Consider the following 13,812-nt stretch of genomic DNA (forward strand, 5'->3'; position numbering starts at 1 on the left):
AATAAAAAAATAATTATTATTAAATTTAATTTTATAATAATATAAAATTTAATAACATTTTTAATATAATTATGTTTTTATTTTTAATATATCATTTGTAATTTTTTTGAAATTGAATGACCAAAATATAAGATAAATAGCTTCAAAATTATATTTTACATCCAACAAATGTATTGCAAGCACACATCACAGTTATCAATTTGTGTTATGCCACTCTAGAGACATTGTGATGACATTCAGAAAATAACTAATAATTCATATTGGAGACTTCTTCAAAAACTATTTAATATTTCAATTGAATCAATGATTATCTGAAGACATAAGAGTTTTATAAGGACAAAATCTCAAAACAATGTCCTACATTAATAGCAAAAACCCTTTTCGGCCCTCTATAGCATATATATCCCTAGAAATTAGAGAAGAGGTTTGCAACATCCAAGCTACAGTTATATACTGGGAACAACCCCCCAGAAATGATAAACTATTCATATAGCATTTAAGTGTATGATGATTATCTCAAGAAAAGTGAATAAGATGCCTTGGCACTGCAATACCCGATTGGCAAGGTCCAACTCAACAGAAACATACTCATATTATGCCATTGATGCCAAGAGAATGCACTCACTGAATTGAACATCAATCTTCATTTGATGTATATCTTTTCACTCTAACCTGTTCGCCATTAAAGTGGATGTATTTCCATTGGATCATGTATCTTCTAAGAACCAACTTCTGCTTGTCTTCTTGGCTGAGTTCCTGAAAGGCACGAACTACTTTCTTGACTGTGTTTTCATCTAGTCTAACACATAACTCCTCCATGTCTGCAAATACCTTTAAAAACTCCAATAACTTAGAACCAACATAATTTTGCTTCATTTGATACAAATACTCACAAACAGAATAGTGGTATCAAGTAAAAACATCATAATTGGTTTTGTATGGCATTCAGGATGGTGATTGGCATACCTCTATTATCTTATTTGGCATGCAATGATGATCAAATAAAGAAATCATCCTAGAAAACAACCGCTTTGAGATAGAACAACTGTGTGTATGTAAAACCGTGTTCCACAATGATCCAGCCTAATCCACTCTATTCTCCATATCAAATGCAAGTAGAAAGGTGTCATATATGTTCCCATTGTAGCTTCTTGACCTTTGCTCAACATCCACTTTATCACCTGACTATCGGCGACTTCATGAAATCTAATTTAACCCAAGAAAATGCTAAATATAACCAAGTCGTCAGCCACACCTTAAATTATAGTATCTTGAACAAATAGGATGAATCAGTAGAAGCACACCAAATAATCATTCAATGAATCTTTCAGCGTGAGAAATGTATCTATTCACAAATAATAGCATTAAGGTTCCTTTAAAATACTGATTGAGAGTATTCTATAGAATCAAATATGATAATACAAGGCTATTTTAATATAATATATATTAATGGAAAATTATTGAACATATAAAGCTTCCTTGCATCAATAAATGCATTTAAGAAGCTGGAAAACACAAAGCAAGAATACCAACATACTTGAATAACACGCAGCCATTGGCTTCTCTTTCTCAAAATTCGTAAAGCTTTTGCAGCTGCGATCAATGGAAACTCAGTCTCCCAAGCTACCCATTTGTCCAAGGCTCCATAAACTATCTCTTTTTCATTAGGAAGTTGAGAAACCTACTTTTACATATAGAATCAGTGTATATCTTTATCTTCAAATACTAAATGCATACTATAACTAACAACTATACCCAATATAGAGCAAATAAGCAAATTAGACTTACAATTCTAACAAGATTGGATGCCTTTTGTCCAGAGCTAGTGATAGAAGATAGAAGAATGAAAAGAAATTTTGGGAACGAGAATAAGAAAAGAAACAGATTAGAGAGAATTGGTTGAAAACTTCTTTCTGTAATTCGATAAAAAAACTCTCCCATGCAGCACATGCATATTTTAAGGGAATAACAAAGTAATGACGTGGGCACAATTCGGTTACAATTAAAACACACTGTTTCACTAATACCCCAAAACTCCCCGTTTTACTTAAACTAGCTTATTTTGACTAAGTCTTCTCCTACTATCATTTTACCCCGTAACAGTACTTCTTCCCAGAAATACATCCTTGACCTCAAGGATGAAAATGATGATAGTTGGATTGAATTGTCGAGAGTGATTCCCAGGTTGCATCCTCCGGGAAAGTATTTGTCCATTCAATCAACACCTCTGTCAGTGCTTGGTTTCCCCTCTTAACCATTCTTCTATCTAAAATGCGAACTGGTTCTTTTGGCAAGGTGCCATGATCATCAACCAGAGGTAATTGAACTTGAGTTGGAGCTGATCCGACGTGTTTCTTCAGTTGGGAAACATGGAATGTTGGGTGGATTCGAGAATTCTGTGGGAGCTGAAGGGTGTAAGCAACTGCTCCTACTTTCCCAATAATAGGGAAAGGACCAAAAAACTTTGGAGCTAATTTCTGATTAATAACCCTTCGAAGAGACTGTTGCCGATAAGGCTGCAACTTCAAATAAACCATGTCCCCAATTTGGAAGCTTCTCTTGGAGCGATGTTTATCAGCAGTATTTTTCATACGTGTCTAAGCCTTCTTAAGATAAAATTGAAGCAAGTGCCTGGCAGCTTCGCGGGCTTGTAGACTACGATCAACAACTGCCACTGAAGAGGCCCCAGCTAAGTACGGCATGTGCGTCGGTGGGGGTTGGCCATATAAGGCCTCGTACGGTGTGAGCTGAATCGCCGAATGGAATGAGGAGTTATACCACCATTCCGCAAGGGGCAACCACTGGAACCAACGTGCTGGAGCTTCTCCCGTCATGTATCTTAGATAGCTTTCAAGGCACCTATTTAAGACCTCAGTCTGGCCATCCGTTTGAGGGTGGTAGGCTGTCGATAACAGGAGCTTAGTACCTAACCGCCGGAAAAGTTCTTGCCAAAAGCCACTGACAAAGATTTTGTCCCTGTCAGAGATAATAGATTCGGGCATTCCGTGAAGTTTATACACGTGTATCAGATATTCGTGGGCGACCTCCCTAGCTGTATACGGATGAGATAAAGCTAAGAAGTGGCCATATTTGGTGAGATGGTCTACGATCACCAAGATGGAGTTCTTTTTGCTGGATGTTGGTAACCCCTCGATGAAATCCATACTTATTACTGACCAAGCCCGATTAGGAATAGGCAATGGCTGTAACAACCCAGGGGAAGCTACTGTTTCGCCTTTACATTGCTGACAGGTGATGCATTCTCGAATCCATCTCCTAACATCAGTGGACAGACCCTTCCAATACAATAGACTTGAGAGTCTTTTCTGAGTGACATGCACGCCCGAATGACCACCCACTGCGCTTGCATGAAAATGAGTAAACAGTTCTTGTCTTAAGTGTGGAACCTTGCCAACTACAATCTTCCCTCTTCGAAATAGAAAACGACCATCCCAAGAATATCGTTGATTTTAGTTTGGCTATTGTTGAATAGTCTGAATGATCTTCTGTAATTTATCATCCAACACATAAGATCGCTGCACTCGATTCAAAAGGCTGGAGATAACTGTACTGGCTGAAAGCTGAAAATGTTGACCCTGCTCCAACTGAGGTTGACGCGAGAGGGCATCAGCTACTCTGTTGTTTATTCCTCGTCTATACACAATTTCAAAATCATACCCCAACATTTTGGCCACCCAGCGCTGTTGGAATGGAGTAACAGCTACTTGGTCTGACAGAAATCGTAAACTCTGATGGTCCGTACGAATTTTAAAATACCTTCCAACCAAATACGTGTGCCACTTCCGAACTGTCAGCAAAACAGCTAACATCTCATTTTCATAGATGGATAGGGCTTGATGTCGAATTCCCAAAGCTTTGCTAAAGAAAGCTAGTGGTCTGCCTTGTTGCTGTAAACCAACACCAACCCCACTTGCATCCGTATCAACAGTAAATTCCAACTGAAAGTTAAGAAGTGTCAACACCGGAGCAGAAGTTAAGGCTTTTTTGAGTGCTAGGAAAGCCTCGGTAGCTTGTTCTGACTAGCACCACCCATTCTTTTTCAGTAAATCCGTTAGAGGTTTGGCAACCTCCCCATACCGTTTTATAAATCTTCTGTAGTAGCCCGTGAGACCTAGGAAACTGCGCAACTCCTTTGGGGAATGGGCCAAGAAGAAATACATTCTACCTTAGCAGAATCCATAGCCACAGTTCCCGCATGTAAAACATGCCCCAAATATTGTATCTGAGATGATCCAAAACAACATTTTGATTTGTTTGCATATAACTGATGTTTTCTAAGGACAAGAAGAACTGACCTCAAGTGTTGTAAATGCTCTAGCCAGGACGTTGAATACACGAGGATGTCATCAAAGAAGACCAACACAAATATTCGCAACCATGGTTTAAAGATAGAATTCATGAGGGCTTGGAAACTTGAGGGGGCATTAGTAAGGCCAAATGGCATAACGAGGAATTCATAGTGCCCCATCGTGTGTTCGAAACGTCGTTTTATGCACATCCGATTCCCACATGTGAATTTGGTGATAACCAGCTCACAAGTCCAGTTTAGAAAAGACTCGAGCTTCCCCTAGCTCATCCAATAGCTCCTCGATGACTGAAATAGGGAATTTATCTTTGATTGTATGTTGATTGAGTTGTCTATAATCGACGCACAACCGCCAACTCCCGTCTTTCTTCTTAACCATGACAATGGGGGATGCAAATGAGCTGGTGCTGTCCCGAATTATCCCTGCTTGGAGCATCTCTTGAATAAGCCTCTCCATTTCGGTCTTCTGAAAAGCTGGATAGCGATAAGGTCTGATTTTAACCACAACTCCCTCATCTCTTAAAGGAATTTTGTGGTCCTGTATCCTTCTAGGAGGTAAACCCTTAGGAACCTGGAAAACATCCTCAAATTCCCTCATCAACGTTTGAAGCTGGTTCTCTGGGTCCTCGACCCCCATAGATGAGAGCTATACTTGCTCTGGTGAACTTAATATTGCTACATACGGACCCATCGATTGTCAAACCACGGCAAAACTCTTTAAATCATTGTCTCGAATTGCTAGCGCGCTTGGAACAATGCCCTAGATACTACAAGATTCACCTTGTAACTAGAATTGCATTGTTAACGAGCTAAAATTCCATATGATGTCCCCTAACGCCAACAACCACTGTACCCCCAAAACCATATCACAACCCTTCAGAGACAGAACCATAAAGTCCATTTCAAATTTGTGGTTTTACACCTCCCATGCAACTCTCTAGCACAACCCTCTCGTGAACAAGAAGCTGCCATTTGCGACTGACACCTTTAATTTCTCCTGGTTAATCACTGGTAACGACAGTCTATTAACCAACCTCGAATCAATAAAATTATGAGTGCTACCAGAGTCGACTAAAATAACAGCCACACAGGATCCAACTCGAGCAGCCACCCGCATCGTGTTATGCCCTTGTAGTCCAGTTAAGGCATGCAACGAGATGATAGGAGACTTGGGAACCTCTTCGTCAGTACCATTCTCCTCTAACTTCTCAGAACACTCTTGAAATTCATCGGCTTCACTATCTGAGAGTGGTTCTAACAAGAGTTGATACAATTGAGACTTCACACACTTGTGACCTGTGTGATATTTAACCCCGCACCAGAAACAAAGGCCCTTTTGTTTCCGTTCAGCCATCAACGCTGGAGATATGACCTTAGATCCTCCTTTGTTAGTCGATACATTGCTATTGGACTACGCCTCCATCATAGTTCTCGTAGGCGAGGAAGAGTACCTTGAGGCAAACGAAGTGGTGGTTAAAGCTCTCGGTGAACTAACCCTCGACGATGTATATCCTTTTCCCGAGTTAGAAACAAGAACTTCTATTTTCCTAGCCAACTGGAAAGCTTCCATCAATGTGGGAGGTTCAAACAAATCTAGATAGTGGCCTATTTCTGCCTTCAAATTACTAATAAAGATACTAAGAGCATAAGTCTCAGGAAGATGCAGTTGATTCAACAATCCTACAAACAGATCCTGATATTGCTCAACCGTACCTTGCTGCTTCAGGTTGACCAGATCCCTCATTGGATTCCCAAATTGTCCAGACCCGAACCGATCTTGTAGACTTTTCAAATAGGCCGGCCACGATAGTCTATGCAAACCCCCGTTTCGCTGAGAATAAAAATGATGCCACTCTAACGCTCTTCCTTCCAGATTTAGCATCACAAGGCGGACCTTATTAGCCTCTGGTGTCCCCTCTGCCTCAAAATACTGCTCCAGTTTGGTCCACCAACCCCTGAAGTCGGTGCCATCAAATCTGGGACAGTCCAGCCTGCTACATTTCACGGAGGCTTCAGAAACTAGTGATTGCTCCCCCAAGTGAGCACTGCCCCCTTCCATGACAAACGGATCTGCTTGAGCCTGTGGTAAGTCGGGATCCTTAGGTAGAAACCCCGGAGGAGCCCCCAAGACTCCCTTCCCTTTGTCGGCTGTGGCCTTCCCAGTTGAATTCTTTGGAGGTGGTCCAAAATACTGACCCAAAAGAGCTTGCAAATCTCCCTTAAGTTCCTCATTGAACTCCTGCAGCCGGAACTCGACTTTAGTCTCCAAACGGCCAAACTCCTCCTGGAGTTTTAAAATTTCTTGCTGCATGCTGCCTATCTCCTTCTGTAAACGAGTCGTCACTCCATCACCAGCCATTAGAGGGACCGATTAGCTCTGATACCTTTGATAGAAGATAGAAGAATGAACAGAAATTTTGGGAACGAGAAGAAGAAAAGAAACAGATTAGAGAGAGTTGGTTGAAAACTTCTTTCCGTAATTCGATAAAAAAACTCTCCCATGCAGCACATGCATATTTTAAGGGAATAACAAAGTAATGACGTGGGCACAATTCGGTTATAATTAAAACACACCGTTTCACTAATACCCCAAAACTCCCCGTTTTACTTAAACTAGCTTATTTTGACTAAGTCTTCTCCTACTATCATTTTACCCCGTAACAGCTACCTGAATCTCTTTTCTCCCACACGTGATGCTCGTTCTTTCCAGCTTTCTTCACTGGTTTCATGCACCCTCAAAAATTTGGTAACTTTGGGCTTCTAATTCAACATTTTGATAATTTAAATTTAATATTTTAAGGAGACCCACTTCTCAAAAACTCTGGAAATGCTCAGTGATTGTTCACCCAGCTTTTGTGAACATTTAACATAGAAAGTTCTGAAAATTAAAAACCCATGACCTAATGAAAAAGCTATTTCGTTTTGAACCTAGAAAAATTTTTGAAAGAATCAAGAATCAAGAATCAAGAATTAAAATCACTCAAAGGACACTTGTAAATTCAAGAATCAAGAAGTAAGAAGTGAAAGAACGCATCTAAAAACTCAAATGCAAATCCAAGTTAACTGAAATTAAACTCAAATAATATATATGTATGCCAATCAAAAATAGTTGAAAACAAGAACTAACTATCAGCTATAGGTATTGCCACGATGACAGCAGTCGAAGAAGTCTCGCCCTTCCTAGTGTTCACGTCATTGTTGATCAGAGCCTCGCCAACCCCACAATCGCTAGGATACTCAGCGGGAGACGTGCACATTTATTTGGAAAGCTCCGCCTTCGACATCGATTTCTCCATAGTTTCCACTGCATGTAAATTTAGGGGTGAGTAAAATCCGATTCGATTCAAAAAAATCGATAAAAAATTTAAATTTTGAATTAAATAGTTTGAGTTATTTGAGTTAATCAAGTTATCCGAAAATCCGAATAAGAAAAGTCAAAACTATGCCGTTTTGATAAATATTTAACTTTTCTAAAGTTAAAAGTCAAAACCATTTAGTTAAAAGGCAAAACTACGTCGTTTTTATAAATGTTTAACTTTTCTAAAGTTAAAAGGAAAACCATTATATTGTTTATGTAGTTAAATAATCTTATACTTTGTCTACTAGTTAAATAATCGGTCCATGTAAACACAACATTGAGTATAAATAATAGGATTCGTTAACTCGACTTGACTTGACTCGAAATTTTTTTACTCGATTCGACTCAACTCGATCGAATACTCACTCCTATACAAATTCGCCACACGAAAAACCCAAAAGCAGAGAGTCTTCTGATGCATTTTATGCAAAACCCAAGAAGATCTCTTGCTAGTTATCGGGATGATGAGCGAATGTGGGAGGAGATTTTAGTCTTAAAAGAAATAGAGTTATTACGAGAAGTATTGAATAGGCAATTCAGAGCCCGACCCTCTGAATGGATCTGTAGTGTTTACAAGTAATAGGGCCAGCACGGAATAACAATTCGGCAATCAAATTTCAACCAATCAAATGTATCACTGTAGCGCGTGGAATAGCATTCCATTCCGTCGAACCAATCATATTGTTAGGTCTTTTATGTGTTTTTTAAGGGTTATGTAGGCATGAATTATTTTTTCAACAGCAACTGAAAGGAAACAAAAAGCATTAAAATTACTCAGTAAATCGAGAATACCATTCTAACCAATTAAATCAATGTCTATTTAGTTTTATCGATTTTGATAAAGAAATTTGATAGGTTTAATTTTTTTCAAATGAATGTCAGTTAAGTAGGTTAAAAAAATCGATCGAAACGATTATTTAAATCGGTTGTGCTTTTTAATTGGCTCATATCGAGGTTTGAATTTTTTTTTAATTCAAGTTTAGGTCCAAGCCTGATTCAACTTGATTCACTCAAAAAGCCTATATTACTATCTAAAAATAATACCAATAAATTATTATTTTAATATCAATTTAGTAATATAATTAACAATAAAATGTATTTCATCAGTTTAAAAGTTTTTCTAAACTTGTGTTTTTATGTATGCTAGTTCCCATTTTAGTATATTGCACATGATTTTATAATTTTTTAAAATTTATATTTTCTAATTAAATGAGAATTGGTTTAATTTATAAGAAAAGTATTAATTTTAAAAAATAATTTAAAGAATAAAATAAAATTTTAAAAGTAATAAAAATAAAAAAAAGTATGAAAGAATCTATAATAAGATGTTAAATAATTAGATAAAACAAATTTTTCATTTGGATATGAATCAAAAGTTTACTTACAAAGAATCATTATTTTAATATTTCATTACATTTGGCATAATATTTCACAACACAATAATAAACCATGTTCATAATTATGTAAATATTATTAAAATCAAATAATAGTAAAATTATATGGAATGTGAATAAAATAGCATATGCAAATTCTATAAAGCTCATATGCAACTAGACTTAAGTGTCACGGAGTTAGAACTTTAGTTTGACAAACCGTGCAGTCTTAGATGATTTCTCAAGTTTAAATCCGCCTAAGTCAATCTTACTCTTGAAGAATGAGAATTATCGCAAAAAATCTCTAGGACATCGAAGCAAAGCGGAAGCAAACTTGAAGAGAAAGAAGCCACAAACAACATAAAAGTCACAACAAAAATAACACACACCAAGTGTTTAAGTAAATGCTCCGAAAAGTATTCTATTACTTTGAAAGTTTACAATTAAGTGATTATAAATGAGCGGAAGATCTCTATTTATAGTTGAGTTCCCCTATATTTAAAGATACAAATTGAATTACATCGACGGTCAAGATTTGTGTCTATCTACAAAATGAGAGTCCTAATTAAGAGATTTAAATTATACATCTTTATCCCTTATAATTTACAATAATTATATTGGTAACTCTAGTTTTAGTAGAGTGTTACACTATGCTACCAAAGTTTCAAATCTCATGTATTTCACAAATCGATCGGCTAGTTCAAGTGGATTTGTTAGGATCGACCCAATTAAGCAACAAGTAAAAAAAATAGCAGAATAAATTGAGAAATTGAACACAAATTTAACGTGAAAAATCCCTTCAAAGAGGATAAAAAATCACGAGCAAAGATAATTTTACTATAATGGCAAAAGAACGAAGAGTACAAAAGATGGAGATAAAAAACTAAACCCCGAAAATCCGAATACAAAGAACCCTCCAAACGTAAACACAAAATTCTGTAAATGTGTTATAAGTTCTAATCTCTAATGGGTGTATTTTCTAAGGTTATAAAAGAACCTATTTATAGGCTAAATTAGTAAGTCAAATAAACTATGCTAATAAATGCTAAATATATTATACTAATAAATGCTAAATCTTCTAAAAAGAAAATATATTTTGTTTACCTTGATTTGCAAGCAATCTCTTAGAATTTGAGTTACACAACTCTAACAAGATTAAATGAGTCTCATTTATTTAATTAGTTGACCTTCATGGAGCGTTTTGTGTGCAATGGTCAAATACTTTAATCCACGGCATGTGACACAAGTAGGTAAGAATTAGATAGAAAAGCATATGCAAATTGTGAACCGTATATTCTGTTTCTATGTACATTTCGCTAAAATGAAAAGCAACCTCTAACTAGAATTCTATGCAACGGTGGAAAGAAACTTAGTTAAGAAGACAAAGAAATCATGGAGGTAACTGTGATTTGTATCTCATGTTTTGGTTTGAATGTGCTCTTAATTATAGTCAGATAGATCAGTATCCTATATATGTTACAATACCACCACTAATGTTGTCTAATTTTGTACAAGTTAGAAAACAGGCGTCGCAGTTCCACTTGCTTGTGGTGTCCACCGGTTGGCAAGCTTGTCATCTGGTTGACCAGGTGGGCTATCTGGTATTGCTGCGGTTTCATGGGGCATTAACCCAACATACTGTTGGATCACCAACACGGACACCGTCGATGCAAAATCCGATGACGCTAGAATATCACCAATTGCACCGAGCTCTGGACACTCGCTCCAGTCAGTAAGTCCGGTCGTGACCGGTGATGACATTCCCTGTCCTCTCCCGACGATGAACAAGTCGTGCTGGATGTCTAATGACCGAATGACAGCCACTGTTTCCTCCCCATTGTTCACAACTTGCTCTGCATATACAACTAACTCGTTCTCCTCACTCTTCGTCCTGAACTCGTTTAAGTATTCTTCGTCAAACCGTTTTTCCTGAATGCCGTCTGTTTCTGCTGTTAGAATCCTTGGATCATCTTGATCGTGCATATGAGGTGGCAACTCTGTTGTAGAGGCGAGTGACTCGTCGCTCGCGACAAACCGCAGCACGGTGAGGCTTGTTCCTGTATTTTCACACATCCTCCATCCGTATGCAAGTGCTTCTCTATCATCTGGACCCCCAAAGAACAGCACAGCTACATGGTGTGCCACTTCGTTTGCTGCCAAGCGTGTTGAACCACTTAGGCCTCTGTCAACTAGAATTCCCACCGAGCAAGGCGCATTTGCGAGTAAATTTTGGTTAACTGTTCGGAAGGCCGGGTTCGTTGCTTCCATTCCTCCATCTACTGTTTGTTGTTTGTGGAAAGGGATAATTATGAGGGCAACACGTTTGTCTTCGGCTAACCCACAAATATCTTCGTGCATGGAGGAGTAAGGGGAAATGGCTGTGAGGGGCTGAATGGAGACGAAACTCGAATTTTGCTCGAAGTTTTCGAAAGCATGGATTATGTGGTCTGATTGAGCTTGTGTTCGGTTTAAAGCCGGTCGACCGGATCCACGGGTGTTATGGACAATAAGCATTGCAGATGCACGACCAGTGAGTTCAACGAGATGGAGCACGTACACGCATATTGGAGACTTCTTGGTGGGATTGGAGGCTTCTAGTAAGTTGATTATTGTTGGGACATTACGAGGGCCGTGGACACACACCAGCACTCGTAGCTCACCGTCTGGTTTTGATCTTTGAATCGTTCTACGTTTGTATGGTACGAACCTCCTTGCCGGCTTGTAAATGGTTGCTACAATGGGCGAAATGATCCCAGTCATAACCACCGCTATGATGACCATGATTGCAAACGACTCATCATCTAAGACCTGTTGATCTTTGCCCACATTGAGAACAATCATTTCAATGAGGCCCTTGGTGTTCATGAGTAACCCAAGTGTAAACCCTTCACTAAGTGGCATATGGTAAAAGGTTGTCACAAGAACAGTTCCAGCTATCTTTCCAGCACAAGAAAGGACGATTACAACAGCCAAGATCCCCCATGTTTGACCTTCTCTGATCGAAGCTACATCTGTCTTGAGCCCGCTAATGGCGAAGAAGAGAGGCAGCAAAAGCCCTGAAACAAAGTCCTCAAGCTTTTCTATTAGAGTAACCCCAAGTGGTCCATTGGGAATGATAAGACCAAACACAAAGGCACCAAACACAGAATGTGTCCCAATGGCATCTGTAATGAAGCCTGAGATCATAACCCCTGTTAGGATAAGACATATGTAAAACTCGTTGAATGATTCTCCTTCAGGTGTTCTTCGAATCATCCATGAAATGGCTGGCCTAACAGCGAGAATACAAATGGCAACGAAAGTAGCACTAGAAAGAACAACCCAAAGGGAAGCTAAGGAAGTAGAATCATTCTCTGCCAAGGCAATGGCTAAAGCTAAAAGAATCCATGCACACATGTCATTGATAAGAGCAGAAGACATGGCCAACTTGCCGATTTCTGAATTAATAAGTTTCAGCTCCGCAAGGATACGAGCAAGCACTGGAAATGCTGTGACTGAGAGAGCAACTCCAAGGAAGAGAACGTAGGTGGCATGAGCAAGGGGTTCGGCTTCGTTGCCGTGGAGAATGAAAGAGAAACAGATGCCGATTACAAAGGGTAGGATCATGCCAGAAATGGCAATGGCGAGAGCTTTCTTTCCCGTTCGACGAATCACCGAAAGGTCCATCTCTACACCAACAAGGAAGAGGAAGTAAAGAAGACCGATATTCGCCATTGTTTCAAGCACCATCACACTCCTCAAAGGAAACAATGTGTTGGCAAAGTTTACGCTCCGTCCTAACACAGATGGACCTAATAATACTCCTCCCTGTACAAAACCAGCTATTAAAAAAAAGATACATAAAAACAACGAGAGCTTGATTGTTGATTATACGAGTAATTTAACTTACGAGAATCTCAGAAACAACTCGAGGTTGGCGTAGGGGTTTGAGGATGAAAACGAGCAGGCGAGTGGTGACAACCACCAGGGTCAACTGCAAGATGAAGAGAGGAAGCGAATAATCCAAAGGGTTATCACCTTGCCATACACCATTTGTAGTGATCATGGTGGGTGAATAGCAAACCACCGTATCATCTGATTTGTTGGCCACCGTATATTCCGCCTTTTCCATTGTTTTTTGATTAAAAACACCGTCTCCTCCAATATATTATATAACCAAATCCACCACCACCGCCACCTCTTTGACTCTAACTTTTTGTGACTGCAAATTTACATGCAACGTTAACGTTCATTTTTATCACCACCACCAAGGACTTTGACCATATTCATGACGAAACTTTTTCTTGTTATAACAAATTAAGCCAAAAAAAAACCCACGACCCCTTATCATAAAATCATCATCATTTTTGTAAAAATTTGTTGTTTGTTTTGTTTGTCTTGTTTGCTAATTGCAAAGGAGGAAGAAGGTTGGAGAAGAAGAGGGAAAGTAGGATGGTTCTGATGGTTGCCCGTACCATTTGGTAAAATCTCTAATCTTTTACGGTCCACAAGAGGTAAAATCAGTTAAAACTTTATTCTCAACCGTATTATATTAAAATTGGTACAATTAGTTAAAACATGGTACAATGCATTGATAAGAGACTTCTGTTGAGGAGTTAAACTTTTCCATAATTCCTCCTATCCCTAAAACTAACCTGCAATAGTAACAATTAAACAACGATTAATTATACAAAATACTAATTCATACACTTATACTAAAAATTAATGATTAATTATACGCATTATTGATTTATACACCTTAATTTTTTTAATCA

General features: G+C 38.4%; 1 protein-coding gene and 1 long non-coding RNA gene across 2 annotated transcripts; both read right to left on the reverse strand.

The window, feature by feature from the left end:
* Positions 1-271: 271 nt before the first annotated feature.
* LOC107935795 (uncharacterized) lies at positions 272-1,891 on the reverse strand. The gene is made up of 4 exons (XR_005912370.1): positions 1,789-1,891; positions 1,538-1,681; positions 967-1,227; positions 272-831 (listed from the first exon to the last, which is right to left on the reverse strand). It is a non-coding gene; the product is annotated as an uncharacterized lncRNA (long non-coding RNA).
* Positions 1,892-10,352: 8,461 nt separating this feature from the next.
* LOC107935797 (cation/H(+) antiporter 15) lies at positions 10,353-13,411 on the reverse strand. The gene is made up of 2 exons (XM_016868417.2): positions 12,948-13,411; positions 10,353-12,865 (listed from the first exon to the last, which is right to left on the reverse strand). The coding sequence occupies exons 1-2, from the start codon at positions 13,167-13,169 to the stop codon at positions 10,574-10,576; spliced, it is 2,514 nt and encodes an 837-aa protein (XP_016723906.1). The 5' UTR covers positions 13,170-13,411; the 3' UTR covers positions 10,353-10,573.
* Between the last annotated feature and the right edge of the window lie 401 nt (positions 13,412-13,812).

The sequence above is a fragment of the Gossypium hirsutum genome, chromosome D04 (assembly GCF_007990345.1).
Source record: "Gossypium hirsutum isolate 1008001.06 chromosome D04, Gossypium_hirsutum_v2.1, whole genome shotgun sequence".
Lineage (NCBI taxonomy): Eukaryota > Viridiplantae > Streptophyta > Magnoliopsida > Malvales > Malvaceae > Gossypium > Gossypium hirsutum.